The 16,193-nt window shown below is 38.5% G+C and overlaps 1 protein-coding gene across 1 annotated transcript in view; it reads right to left on the bottom strand.

Annotated features, from left to right (window-relative positions):
- Positions 1 to 8,368: 8,368 nt before the first annotated feature.
- The window catches only part of LOC106878448 (uncharacterized), a 13,622-nt gene continuing 5,797 nt past the window's right edge, over positions 8,369 to 16,193 (bottom strand). Inside the window, exon 2 of the mRNA XM_089341075.1 lies at positions 8,369 to 9,261. Within this exon, the coding sequence (XP_089197201.1) occupies positions 8,402 to 8,815 (414 nt within the window). The 5' untranslated portion in view covers positions 8,816 to 9,261 and the 3' untranslated portion in view covers positions 8,369 to 8,401. The remainder of the gene's footprint in view (positions 9,262 to 16,193) is intronic.

Here is a 16,193-nt window from a genome sequence, read left to right as displayed (position 1 = left end):
CTTACTTGTTTCAGTCATTTGACTGTGGCCATGCTGGAGCACCGCCTTTAGTCGAGCAAATCGACCCTCGTGACTTATTCTTTGTAAGCCTAGTACTTATTCTATCGGTCTCTTTTTGCCGAACCGCTAAGTTACGGGGACCTAAACACACCAGCATCGGTTGTCAAGCGATGTTGGGGGGACAAACACAGACACACAAACATATACACACACACACATACATACATATATATATATATATATATATACATATATTTGACAGGCTTCTTTTCAGTTTCCGTCTACCAAATCCACTCACAAGGCTTTGGTCGGCCCGAGGCTATAGTAGAAGACACTTGTCCAAGGTGCCAGGCAGTGGGACTGAACTCAGAACCATGTGGTTTGTAAGCAAGCTACTTACCACACAGCCACTCCGACGCCTATTTGCTGGCAAAAAAGAAAACAACTTTATTTTTAATATATTGTCACAATTATTTTATGAAAAAGAATCTATCGGTAACTCTTTTATTAAGTACTGAGTATTGATTTTCCATAATTATATACTTTCCTAAAAGAAATATCTACACCAGGGCATTAGAATAACGCTTTGCTATAGCAGTCTTCACGCAGTATGCTTGCCTGGGGGGATTGGCTTGGCCAGGCAGTGTATAGGTGTAGTATGTTTGCTGTGAAGGAAAGATTTTCACAATTCCCTATCCCACTAAAAAAAACCATTTTGGATCTCAGACCCCCGCCGCAATTTTCCAAGGCCCCACCGATGAGACGTATGCCCCACGCTGGGAACCACTGGTCCAGGACTTTAGTGTATGTAAACAACAGCACAGTTCCAGACAGCAGTGCCGTCTTAGCGGCATTATAGGCCCCTGGACAAATCAGTACCCTGGGCCCCACAAGTATTTACTCATTGGTAATAAACCTCAAAATACATAGATGAGAACTGGGTCCCTAAACTCTCGAGGCCCCTGGACAACTGCCCAGAGTGCCCATACTTTAAGACAGCATTGTATGTGAGCTGTACCGTAACGTGGATCTAGGATGCTTTTTTCCGTAACAGCAGCACTGTACTCGATATGGGAGCAGTATTGTAATGTGTTCTGGTACGAGAGGGAGCTGAAGGGTTCTTAGCTTTAAGGGTGTCGCAGAAGGCCTGGCTAGAAACCCAACCTTCCGCGTGCTTTTAAAGGGCTTAGAAAAACTGAAGGACCACTGCAATAAGTGAATCTGAGAGGGGGATATGTTGGATAAAATTATAAATAACAGATCCTCCTGTATTTTCTTTTACTCAAAGCTAAGAACTTTTCAGCACACCCTCGTATATTTGTGTATGCAACGACAGCACTGTAACCGATATGACAGTAGTACTCCAGTGTTTGTATGTGTAAGAACAGCACTGTAGCTGATAGATGCAGTATTTACATTTCTGTTCTAGGTACAAGGCCCGAAATTTTGAGGGAGGGTGCCAGTCGATTAGATCGATCCCAGAACGCAACCGGTACTTAATATATCGACTCCGAAAGGACGAAACGCGGCGGAATTTGAACACAGAACGTGAAGACACGAAATACTGCTAAGCATTTCGCCCGGCGTGCTAACGCTTCTCTTCTACTCTAGGCACGAGGTCCGAAATTTTGGGGGAGGGAGTCAGTCGATTAGATCTACCCTAGCACGCAACTGGTACTTATTTAATCGATCCCGAAAGGATGAAAGGCAATGTGGACCTCGGCGGAATTTGAACTCAGAACGTAAAGACAGACGAAATACCGCTAAGCATTTCGCCCGGCGTACTAACGTTTCTTATTTCTTTATTGCCCACAAGGGGTTGGTTAAACATAGAGGGGACAAACAAGGACAGACAAAGGGATTAAGTCGATTACATCGACCCCAGTGCGTAACTGGGGTTTAATCTATCGACTTCGAAAGGCAAAGTCGGCCTCGGCGGAATTTGAACTCAGAACGTAAACACAGACGAAATACCTATTTCTTTACTGCCCACAAGGGGTTATACACAGAGGGGACAAACAAGGACAGACAAACAGATTAAGTCGATTATATCGACCCCAGTGCGTAACTGGTACTTATTTAATCGACCCCGAAAGGATGAAAGGCAAAGTCGACCTCGGCGGAATTTGAACTCAGAACGTAGCGGCAGACGAAATACCGTTAAGCATTTCGCCCGGCGTGCTAACGTTTCTGCCAACTCACCGCCTTGGTTACAGTAACACTGTTCTGCTGTGTAAGATGTTTGGGTACGTAACAAAGCACTGAACTCGACAGGTAAAACCGGGCAGTACCCTTGTCCCAGATATGAGAATCATCTTGTAATGTGGTCTCACATTTTTCTATTCTTTCTTTTACACTTTTTTTTTATTTGCTTTAGTCATTTGACTGATGAAGGAAATGTTCTTTATGTTGCCCGCGTCGTTTCTGTTTGAACTTTTTTTTGAACAACGAAAAAAACAAACAGTTTTCTATGTTTTTGTTTTTATGTTCTCGTTTCTCATTTTGTCTACGTTTTTTTTTTATGTCCAGTACCCAAATATGCATGTATATATACATATATATGTAGGTATGTACATATATGTATGTATACATGCATATATTTATATATTATTTATATATATGTATATATATATATATATATTCTCTCTTTACTCTTTTACTTGTTTCAGTCATTTGACTGTGGCCATGCTGGAGCACCGCCTTTAGTCGAGCAAATCGACCCCAGAACTTATTCTTTGTAAGCCTAGTACTTATTCTATAGGTCTCTTTTGCCGAACCGCTAAGTTACGGGGACGTAAACACACCAGCATCGGTTGTCAAGCGATGTTGGGGGGACAAACATAGACACACAAACATATGCACACACATACATATACATATATATACATATATACGACGGGCTTCTTTCAGTTTCCGTCTACTAAATCCACTCACAAGGCCTTGGTCGGCCCGAGGCTATAGTAGAAGACACTTGCCCAAGGTGCCAGGCAGTGGGACTGAACCCGGAACCATGTGGTTCGTAAGCAAGCTACTTACAACACAGCCACTCCTGCGCTTTATATATATATATGTGTGTGTGTGTGTGTGTGTGAGAGAGAGAGAGAGAGAGAGAGAGAAAGAGAGAGTGTGTGTGAGAGAGAGAGAGAGTGGGGGGATGTGAGTGTTGTTGGTGCCTTTATATCCAAGACTACTAATTTGACACATTCTCCCCTGTAACCTGAATCCATCCACTTCACTACATGGCACCAACGGTATGAATCTCTTCCGTAGTCGACCTGCTAAAAATAGCAACTAAATTCTCCTCAAATTATACTCCACCATCTCGAAATGAATAAAGTAAAGAAACATTGTATTAATGTAGTCATGGTTGGAAAGTGTTTGATAGCAGGTTTACTCGATCGAGGTTCATTGCACTTTTCCGTTTCGAGAAAACAATGGACACACGACGAGGTTACCCAAGTTGCTAGAAATAGCAGCCAAGTGTCGCTGTCATCCCATGGGAAAGTCATACTGGATAATGTAGTCCTAGATACACTGTGGATGGGATAGCCATGGGGGGAACGCCTGTCCGCTTGATCAGCATATTTTGTCGGTGATTGCTTGTAGTTCAATATTTTTCGCCTGTTACATTAGGGGGAGGTAACTTGTTTTGTTAAGACTGACTATACTATCCCTATTACCTAAACCACTATAAACTCCTATACCACTACCGCCAGTACCAGTACTAGAGTACCACTACCACCAACTACTTTGCTATAGACAATACCACTACCAACTACACAACTACTAACTACACCACAATTATTTCTATCACTACTACAACCGCCACCACCACCAGCACCACTACCACCACTACCAACACCACCTTCGCCTATGCTATGCCGCAGTACATGAAACTGAGTAACAGCAAGTAAATAGGTTTCAGCGAATGTGCATAAGAAACCTTCTCCAGACCAAGTATTTCAATTTGTCCATCAAGCTACTTTGCACGCAGAAATATCACACACACACACACACACACACATACATATATGTATGCATGTTTATATATATATATATATATATATATATATATATATACGTATATATAAATATATATATATATATATATATATATATATATATATATATATATATATATATATATACGTATATATAAATATATATATATATTATTTATATATATGTATATATATACGTATATATAAATATATATATATATTATTTATATATATGTATATATATATTATATATATATACGTATATATAAATATATATATATATTATTTATATATATGTATATATATATTATTTATATATATGTATATATATATTATTTATATATATGTATATATATATTATATATATACGTATATATAAATATATATATATATTATTTATATATATGTATATATTATATATATATGTATATATATATATGCATATGATATATACACACATTCACGCATACATATATGCATATATATGTGTGTGTGTGTGTGTGCGCACACACACACACACACACACACACAAATGCATATATACACATATATAGAAATTTGAATATATATATACATTCAAATATAAATACATACAACTATGCATACATACATTCATGCATAAATACATACATACATACATACATACATACATACATACATACATGCACGCATACATACATACATACATACATACATACATATACTGGGTCTAAAGGAAGGAGCAGTATCCATGACTATTGTAGGGCTTCCTAAACGGGTGAGCTGGATACCCGTAATCGTCCACTCAAAGTGTTACGAGTCCACACCTGCAGAATACACATGAGCAAGGAGAAGATTCCAGAGGGGAGATGTTATGGGGAGAAAGGATTGGGCATAGCTGTTAGTACAGGGCTTCGATGGTCGTATGCATGTATGTACGTATGTATGTGTATATGCAGGTATGTATGTGTATGTATGAATGTGTATGTATGTATGTATGTACGTTTAAATGTGTATGTGCATGTGTGTGTATTTATGTCTCTATGTGGATATGTATGTGTTTACGTAGAAATATGTGCGGGTAGCAACGATTGTACTTTTATTTATAATGTTTATCGATAAGAATATTTAAATGTGTGTGTGTGTGTGTGTGTGTGTGTGTGTGTGTGTGTGTGTGTGTGTGTGTGTGTGTGTGTGTGTGTGTGTGTGTGTGTGTGTATACAGGTATATATATATAAACCTAGACACAGACAGACAGACAGATAGATACACACACATATACACGCACACACACGTGCCTATATTACACAGAGGTGTGTGAGAGCGGGAGAGACAGAGACAGACAGACAGACAGATAGACAGACAGACAGATTTATAGTGTTTTCCAGTCGACAACTGAAAGGAGTGCACTTCAGTTCGTCTCTGAGTGTTTCCGTATAATTCCTGTATAATTCGTTGTTGTATACACACACACACACACACACACACACACACACACACACATACACACAGGCGCTCACGCAGAAACGTGTGTGTGTTTGCGTGTTTATACATAGATATACATTAATACGTACATACACATACAATTATGCACACTGATATTTGTGCGTGTTATACATACATATACATAACTACATACACATAATCGTACTTACAGACACACACACATATCTGCATGTGTATGTTTCTACATACATATACATATAATCATACACACTCACTCACACACACACACACACACACACACACACACACACACACACATATATATATATATCTGCGTGTGTGTGCATACACATAACTACGTACACATAATTATAAGCACACGAACGCATGCATGTGTGTGTGTGTGTGTTTAATTATATCTGTATATATTTATGGATATGTATGCATAAACACACACACACACACAAACACACACACACATCCACACACACACACACACACACACATCCACACACACACACGCACGTACGCAGATATGTGTGCGTGTATAATGATATATGCACATACTTATGCATACGTGTGTATAAACACACACGCGCGCAGATATATATATATGTGTGTATATGAGTGTGTATATATTTGTGTGTATGTGTGTGTGTGTGTGTGTGTGTATTTGTGCGGGTGTGTGTTAGTATGTATATGTGTACGTACACACATATATATATATGTAAATATGTGTGTTTCTGTGTTTATGTGTTCGCACAGAAAACGGTGTGTTTCAACACGGTTAATTACCATATGGGGGAGGGGAAATCAGCTGAGACAGTTCTTATTCCTCGTATATAACCCCTAAGGACCCCGTACAGACCTTTTACCCTAGTTATAGGGTTCCCCTTTTGAAGAGGATAATCACCGGTAGCTCGACACCGCAGATTCTAAAGACACAGTCTTCGGTAACATACCGAAGTATAAAATATAATTATAATAATTCCTAACATATAGATATAATGCGACACCTTTTGTATTTTCGTTGTTGTTGTTGTTGGGATTTTTGGTGGGGTGGGGGAGAAGGGAGAGGTGTGAGATATTTGTCGACTGAAGCGACCCCTGTGTTTCACTGGCCGTGGATAGGTAACAGGCAAAATTAACCTCAACGAAAAATTTTCGAATTCGGAATTAAATATCACAACGTATTTTGTCCGACACAGTAACGATTCAGCCCTCGACTTCTAGTCTTGATGATGATGATGATGATGATGAGAATAAAATAATTTGCCCTGGGAGTCGGGAAGACACTCGGAAAGAAATGGAAACAAAATTGAATGAAAACAAAAAAAAATAATAATAATAATAATAATAATTGTTTCCATGATTGAAACACATGGCATGAAATTTTGCGGGGAGAGGTTTAGTCGATATAATCGATCTCCGTTCTTGATTGATTCGTTTTATTTATTTATTTTTTCCATCTCTCCCCGTCCCACCTCAACCCGAATGGATGAAAGGCAAACTTGACCTCGGTGTAGTTTGAACTCAGAGCTAAATACCACAAGGTTGTTTTATCCGAATCTGTTACGAGTCACCCATCACCTTACCGTAGTGATGATGATGATGATGATAATAATAATAATAATTAATAATTATAATGATGATTATTATTATTATTATTATTATTAATAATAATAATAATAATAATAGTGATAATAATAATGATTTCTTTATAAACCACAAGAGTTTACGATAATAATAATAATAATAATTTATTTTACTTGCCACAGGTTGTCATATAAGGGGGACATTTCAAATACAGGCTATCATTTGTTAGGGGTTATATAGAATGGTTTGGGGAGGAAAAGAGTGGTAGGGAGAGAGATGGAGGATATAATAAAGGCTAAATCTATAGGAAAGAAACAAACAAGAAACAGCGATGTGTTTACGGGGAGAGAGAGAGAGAGAGATGAACAATAATAATAACAATGACGACGACTAATTAATAAAAAGATGATGATGATGATGATGACGACGACTGCCAAAGAGGAAGAAAAAACGTGAGAGTGTGATTATAAAAAAAAAAAATCTATCGAAATTATCAGTAATTCCTCAAATAATTTTAACTCCAGAAAATTATGTAAAAAGAAAAAAAAAAAACAGCAACACAAAACGATAGTTAGGAAGAATTTTTTTTTTCTGCAAAGATAATGAATAAATTCGTTGAACTTAATGATAATTTTAAATTTTGCCATAAGGGCAGCAATTTGGGGAATGGGAGTGGATGAGTCGATTACATCGAGCCCCCTCCCCCAATGTTCAACTAGTACTTATTTTATCGATCCCCCCGAGAGGATGAAAGGTAAAGTCGACCTCGGCGCAGTTTGAACTCACAACGTAGAGATTGACAAAATACCGCTAGGCACTTCGTCGTAACGCGCTAACGATTCTGCCAGCTCGCCGCCTTAGATAATAATAATTTATAATAATAATAGTAGTAAATAATAATAATAATAATAATAATAATAATAATAGTAGTAAATAATAATAATAATAATAGTAGTAAATAATAATAATAATAGTAGTAAATAATAATAATAATAGTAGTAAATAATAATAATAATAGTAGTAAATAATAATAGTAGTAAATAATAATAATAATAATAATAATAATAGTAGTAAATAATAATAATAAAATAATAATAATAATAATAGTAGTAAATAATAATAATAAAATAATAATAATAGTAGTAAATAATAATAATAAATAATAATAATAATAATAATAGTAAATAATAATAGTAAATAATAATAATAATAGTAGTAAATAATAATAGTAAATAATAATAATAGTAGTAAATAATAATAGTAAATAATAATAATAATAATAATAATAGTAGTAGTAAATAATAATAGTAAATAATAATAATAATAGTAGTAAATAATAATAGTAAATAATAATAGTAAATAATAATAATAATAATAACTTACCTGAAATCTTTATCGTAATGTTTTAAATCAATAGCGCTTAATCCTGAGGAATTATTATAACTTTCTCCAGAGACTCCTTGTCTTTTTAAACGTTGATCAGCTGAGTGTTTGTTCGCCGGTAAGTTCTCTTGTATTGTGGCCAGAATGTCGGGCCTACCTTCTTCATTGCACACCTTTAATTGCAATACGGAGCGGAGTTTGTGTACTTCCTCGCGGAGCCGCTGCACATCGGCCGATTTTTCTTTCAACTCTCGCATCTTGTCGTGCAATTCGGTTTCGTATCTGGAAATGACCGATTCCTTTTGCCGGATTTCCTTACGGAGTTCCGGTATCAAGCTCTTGATACGGTTCGCATCGAACGTTTCGCCCTCTATCACCAGATGGGCGTTGTGGCTCGCTCCATTTCCCATTCTGATAATAGATTTCCACCCTTTCTGTCTTCTACCGAACGAAACATTGGATCCAGCAATTGTTGATTTCTTTTACCTTGAACCCCTGGGTTTGTTTTTGTTTTAGCTTTTGTTTGTTTGTTTTTTTTCGTTAGTTTTTTTTTTTCTCCCCCTTTTGTTTGTTTTTTATCACAATATTTCCAAAAACACTGAATCTCAGCCACCGATTCACTCGAGCGACGACGACGACTCTAGCGCTTGTACACTTGTGAACTGGCTTCGCACTGTTCCGTAATCAACGCTGCTATTGCTGTTCCTGTCCCTACTACTACTACCACTGCTCCCACAGCTGCTGCTGCTGCTGCTGCTACTTCTACTATTGCTGCTGCTGCTGCTGTAGGTGTTGTTGTTGCTGTTGTTGTGACTGCCGTTGGTATTATTTCGATATTCACTGAAAGATAGCATTACTGTTGGGGAAAAAGAAAAGAAGAAAAAAGGGAAAACATGAAATAATCATCATCGTCACTACGATCATTATTATTATTATTATTATTATTATTATTATTGTTATTGTTATTGTTGTTGTTTTGTTGTTATAACTATTATAAAAATTATTGTCGATCTTGTTCACGATTTTATTGCTGCTGCTCCTGCTAATGTTGTTGTTGCTGCTGTTGTTGGTGATGGTGGTGGCGATGGTGGTGGTGGTGGCGTTAGTGAAGTGGTTTGTGGTGGTGGTGGTGGCGTCGTTAGTGAAGTGGTTTGTGGTGGTGATGGTGGAGGTAGTGGTATTAGTGAAGTGGTTTGTGGTGGTGGTGGTGGTGGTGGTGATGGTGGAGGTAGTGGTATTAGTGAAGTGGTTTGTGGTGGTGGTGGTGGTGGTGATGGTGGAGGTAGTGGTATTAGTGAAGTGGTTTGTGGTGGTGGTGGTGGTGGTGATGGTGGAGGTAGTGGTATTAGTGAAGTGGTTTGTGGTGGTGGTGGTGGTGGTGGTGATGGTGGAGGTAGTGGTATTAGTGAAGTGGTTTGTGGTGGTGGTGGTGGTGGTGGTGATGGTGGAGGTAGTGGTATTAGTGAAGTGGTTTGTGGTGGTGGTGGTGGTGATGGTGGAGGTAGTGGTATTAGTGAAGTGGTTTGTGGTGGTGGTGGTGGTGGTGATGGTGGAGGTAGTGGTATTAGTGAAGTGGTTTGTGGTGGTGGTGGTGGTGGTGATGGTGGAGGTAGTGGTATTAGTGAAGTGGTTTGTGGTGGTGGTGGTGGTGATGGTGGAGGTAGTGGTATTAGTGAAGTGGTTTGTGGTGGTGGTGGTGGTGATGGTGGAGGTAGTGGTATTAGTGAAGTGATTTGTGGTGGTGGTGGTGGCGTTAGTGAAGTGGTTTGTGGTGGTGATGGTAGTGGTGGTGGTTGCCGTGATAATAGTAATGATGATGGTGGTAGTAGTATCAGTGGAGATAATAATTAGCTTGTTGTGTGTGTGTGTGTGTGTTAAGGTGGAATTACTGGCTTCATTCATCAAAAACTGCAGACTAATAAATAGGTGACCTTACTGCGATGGTGTGGAGTGGCGGTGGGAGTGAGATGTAGGTGTGTGGTGGTGGCGGCGGTGGCGGCGGTGGTGGTGGTGGTGGTGGGCAACGTAGGTGGAGATGAAGACTATTTTTCAGGGGTGTCGGGTGGATGGGGAAGAAATGTCCCTCTTATAAAACAGCCAAATATGTAAACATATATATACACACACACACACATAATACATATATATATATATATATATATATATGAATGTATGTGTGTATGTATATATATGTATATTTATATATATATATATGAATGTATATATATATATATGAATGCATTTATGTATATATATGAATGCATGTATATACATATATATACATATATATATATATATATATATATATATATGTATATATATATATGAATGCATGTATATACATATATATATATTATACTCATACACACAAGGCGGATTGGGAGAGACGAAGAGGAAAAGACACGTGGGTGCGTGTGTGTGTATGTATGTATGTCTGTGTGCTTGTATGTGTGTGTGTGTGTGTGTGTGTACGAAGATGATCTGAGACAGATGTGCGCATAGGCAAGCAAACATGAGAGACGTGTAATGAAAGCGATATTTTTTTTATAATTCGTCTGTTGTCACAAAAACAAAAGTACAATACAATTGTTTAAAACAACGAACGTTCACTGAGTCGTAGAAGTATAGAGTTAAATATATATTATGATTATTATATTGACAATGACTTCGAAGTTTTGCTGGCTGTATGGTTTTATTCAAACATTCTGAACAAGCACTGGTCCGGTGAACATTCTAAGTCACTCTCAATAAAATTATAGCATTCTTATGCGCACGCGTAAGGTGGCGCGCTGGCAGAATTGTTAGCACGCTGGGCGAAATACTTAACAGTATTTTCCCCGTCGCCGCGTTCTGAGTTCAAATACCACCGAGGTCGACTTTGCTTTTCATCCTTTCAGGGTCGAAATATTAAGTATATATAGTGTTTGGCTCTAGAAGACAACACACCACTGTGTCGTCCAGTAACCGAAATTAGAATCTTGCGATCGTGAGTGCAACGCCCCCACCACTTGGCTATGCTACTTCATACACACACGCCCAAGCGCGCACACACACATACACACGCACATACGTACACACACACACACACACACACACACACACACACACACATATCATGATAGACCGCTAGCCACTACACATTCTTTTTTTCTCGCTTTGTTTCTTTCTGTGCTCCTTTCTGTCGAAGAGCGTATGCTCGAAATGTTAAAGACTTTTTCACTTCCCGAGCGTTAAACTAATACATCTGTTTGTTGTCTACACCTCTTGTCTTCGTCTTTTGTTTTTTGTGTGTGAGCGTGTGTGAGGGTGCATGGCTTAGTGGTTAGGGTGTTGGACTCACGATCGCGAGATAGTGGTTTCAATTCTTAGACCGAGTGGTGCATTGTTTTCTTGACCAAAACACTTCATCTCTCGTTGTTCTGAGATCATTTCGACACGTGGCACACAGTGCACCTGTTTAGACAATGTCGATTTGGAGAGAAGTGAGCTAATGCGCGGCACGAACACTTGATCACTATAAACGAATCATCTGTGCAGGTCGTTCGGCAAAAGCTGAACGTTCATACGTCGTGTTCAACAGAAGAATCCATCATGTGTGCTTGCGTGCGTGTGTGTGTGTGTGTGTGTGTGTGTGTAGTAAGGGCGCATAGCTTAGTGGTTAGGGTGTTGCACTCACGATCTCGGCAGTCGCGATTTCAATCCCTAGACCGGATAGTGCGTTGTGTTCTTGAGCAAGACACTTCATCTCACGTTGCTCTGCGATCATTTCGACACACCCGGCACCTGTTGAGACAACGTCGATTTGATAGAGAGGGTGAACTAATGTACATCACATACATTTGATCAATATAAACGAATCATTTGTGCAGGTCGTTCGGTAAGAGCTGAACGCTCATACGTCGTCTTCGACGGCAGAGTCCACTGTATATGTGTGTGTGTGTATGTACATATACACAAATAAATATGTATCAAATACTTTAAATAATGTCTTGTTTTATTGAAGCTATCTTCTCTTCGTGACAAGGATAAACAAATGCTTTGTGTTAATTGCAATCAACTCAGAATGAAGAGGGGAGATAACTTCAAGAACTAAGAATCCCTCAAAATTAACTTGCTATTTAAGTAAAGGCATTCTGATTGTCTAGCGACAAGAGGACAGTTGTAGTCACATGTTTCTTATTTCTTTATTGTCCACAAGGGGCTAAACACAGAGGGGACAAACAAGGACAGACAAAGGTATTAAGTCGATTATATCGACACCAGTGCGTAACTGGTACTTAATTTATCGACCCCGAAAGGATGAACGGCAAAGTCGACCTCGGCGGAATTTGAACTCAGAACGTAGAGACAGACAAAATACCGCTAAGCATTTCGCCCGGCGTGCTAACGTTTCTTATTTCTTTATTGCCCAAAAGGAGCTACACACAGAGGGGACAAACAAGGACAGACAAACGGATTAAGTCGATTACATCGACCCCAGTGCGTAACTGGTACTTATTTAATCGATTCCGAAAGGATGAAAGGCAAAGTCGACTTCAGCGGAATTTGAACTCAGAACGTAGCGGCAGACGAAATACCGCTAAGCATTTCGCCCGGCGTTCTAACGTCTCTGCCAGCTCGCCGCCTGAAGCTGTAGTTACATGTTTCTGCTACAGGAAGTGTCTTCAGCACTGCAGTTGTCCTACCATGAGTCCAACAGGCGAGATACTTTGACAAGTACCAAAAGGAGTAGAGAAACATTCATAGTCTTGACTAATTTGCATAATTTGATCAGAATGTTGTACTTTTGTCAATTTCGTAGAATTCTTAATTCTTGTGATTATCTCCCTTTCATATTTGAAGTTACCGAAGGGGAAATCATTTAAATAAATCAAAAATTTACCTCGTCAAATATTTGACATGGCTTTATTTCTCTTTAATCTTCGTATTCATATCACAGCTCACTCAGAGATATTAATGCTTGCTCGTTTACGGTTATATAACGCACGCGCGCGCGCATACACGTTCACAGTAACACACGCTCACACAAGTAAATATGTATGTGTGTATGTATATATTCATATATGCATGCGTATACACACACACTTACTTGTGTGAGCGTGTGTTACTGAGTATGTGTGCGTGTGGGATGGGGGTATGTGTGTGTACGTGTCTATGCACGTATGGGTGGGTTTCTACATTTGCGTCTATGTGTGAAGGGTGATAATGTAACCGAGATACCCGAGGGTTGATATTTAAGAGTTATGCAACACAAACGCCCATGCCAAACATCGATTGCCAATGAATTTAAAATAAATACATAGTCAACATGTGGCCGTGGGGTGAAAAGCTCGTTTCCCAGCCAGATGGTTCTGGGTTCAGTCCCACTGTTGGACACCTTGTAGTCTTCTACTATAGCCTCGGGCCGATTAAAGACTTAAGAGTGGATTTGGAAGACGGAAACTGAAAGAAGCTTGTCGCGTGTGTGTGTGTGTGTGTGTGTGTGTGTGTGTGTGTGTGTGTGTGTGTGTGTGTGTGTGTGTGTGTGTGTGTGTGTGTGTGTGTGTGTGTGTGTGTGTGCGCGCGTGTGTGTGTGTATGTGTGGTGTGTTTTTGTGTCTGTGTTTGTTCCCCATCACCGCTTGACAATTGGTGTTAGTGTGTTTACGTCCCCTTGATCTAGCAGTTCGGTAAAAAGAGATCGAAAAATAAGTACAAGGCTTTAAAAATTATTAAGTACTATTGTCAACTCATTCAACCAAAAAATTTTTTAAAGATTGCCCCAGCATGGCCGCAGTCTAATGACTGAAAGAAGTAAAAGATAAACTATATAAGATGAGTCGTTATGATCAACAACTATTCAGATTCAGGTAAAACAGAAGGAAAACTCCTTTGTACCATTTCGTCTGGAAACTCATGGTTCCGTGAATTAGGACTTTCCTCCAATAACATGGGAGTCTTACCGATATAACTGTAATATATTTAATTGGATCTTAAAGTTTCAGGATATATCTACATAGCATGCCATTTTCAGAAAAAAAAAACAGCCAACGATATAAGTTTACCGAAAGTTCGAGATATCGTCTAGTTGTCGACATCGGAAGGAAACTCCTTTACGACAACTCCAATCTGCTCATAATTTTATGGCCTACTGATTCAAAGTTAATGCAAATAGATTTAGTAAACGTTGAGAAGTAATAAGCCCTTGACGATGTTCATACTTCAGCACTGGTTGTTTTTCTTTACGCCAGGGCAGTTCAGCTGGCAATAACGATATTTTATGCTTTCTGTATTATTCGACCACGTAACCTGCCTTGACCAATGACAATCAAGCTAGTGTCTCGTTTCAGTTTGTTGAATTCTAAGAATGAACCTTTTTCGAAATATCGTCACCAAAACAAATTTATCCTACGGAACTGCTTCTACTTCCAAGTGGAATGTATTGTAAATCATTTATAAAAGTTTCTTCAAGTTCTGCAGCCAAACGTACAATTATGCTTCAAAGAATCTATTAACTAAATATTGTTTAAAACTATTTTGCAAGAGAACTGAAGCACTATTTGAAAATAAAACTTCAATTTATCTATTGAATCACACTTTTTCGTATTATTTCATGTAGCCACCTATCAGTTGTTCTCCTTGTTCTGCCCATATAATAGTCTCTTTGATCCTCACTTTTTCTTTTCCTTTCCCCACTTTATCTTACTATAACTTACTCTGTCTAACTCTTCTCCAACCCTCACATAAACTTTAATCCCTTCACCATTTCTTCTCCTTAGCTTCTAACCTATTTTTCTCTCTCCATTGGTTATTTATTTCCATATTCGTAACGATTTCTTATTCACTTTTACATTCTTCCCTCGTAAATATATACACTTTTCCCACCGCGCTATTTATTTCTTGTAGTGTTGTCGTTAATCAGCGAACGGTCCGCTTTTTGCTTGCTTTCTTCTCTCTGTCCAATACTTACATAATTTTCATACCTTACACTTTCTTACTCCTTCTTACGCTCCTCTCTTATAAATATACGTTTCTCCAACACGTACCATATCTATTGTTATCATTAGTCAGAGACCACTCTACCTGGTACTACTATCTTTTCCTTCTCTCCTTTTTCACTGCTCTGACTCGATCTTCCTCTATCTTCTCTAAATTTGATTCCGTTTTTCTTTCTTTCTTCATTTATATATATATTGGTGAAGGCGCGTGGCTCAGTGGTTAGGGTATTCGGCTCACGATCGTAAGGCCGTGAGTTCGAGTCCCATAGGCGCTACATTCTGTATCGCGTTGCTCCAGTTCACTCAACTGGCAAAATAAAGTAGTACTTGTATTTCAAAAAGAGCCAGCCTTGTCGCATTCTGCGTCACGCTGAATCTCCCTCAGAGCTACGTTAAAGATACACGTGTCTGTCTGTGGAGTACTCAGCTACTTGCACGTTGATATCACGAGCACGCCGTTCCGTTGATCGGAACAACTGGGATGGATTCTCATCGTCGTAACCGACGAAGTACCGTCCATATTTCGTTCCTTTTTGCTTCCTCATCAACCATTTCATTTGTATCTCTTTACTTCTTACTTTTTCCTTGTTCCTTTCTATGTCTCGTGATCTCATTGTTTTGTTTTTTATTTTTTTTTTACTCGATCAGTTTTATCTCTAGATGATTTTTTAAATATACAGGAATAATTTATTCTCAAACGCATGATAATGCTAATAAAATAGCATGAACAGGATAAACTATCCATGTATTGCAGAAAAAATCGTTACCGGCCAGCCATTATAAGCGCTAAAATTTTAGAATCTCATTATTTA

The sequence above is a fragment of the Octopus bimaculoides genome, chromosome 24 (assembly GCF_046866305.1).
Source record: "Octopus bimaculoides isolate indiv1 chromosome 24, ASM4686630v1, whole genome shotgun sequence".
In the NCBI taxonomy this organism is placed as follows: Eukaryota; Metazoa; Mollusca; class Cephalopoda; order Octopoda; family Octopodidae; genus Octopus; species Octopus bimaculoides.
The sequence above is the reverse complement of the archived record's forward strand: the minus strand, read 5'-3'. Positions and strand labels throughout refer to the sequence as shown.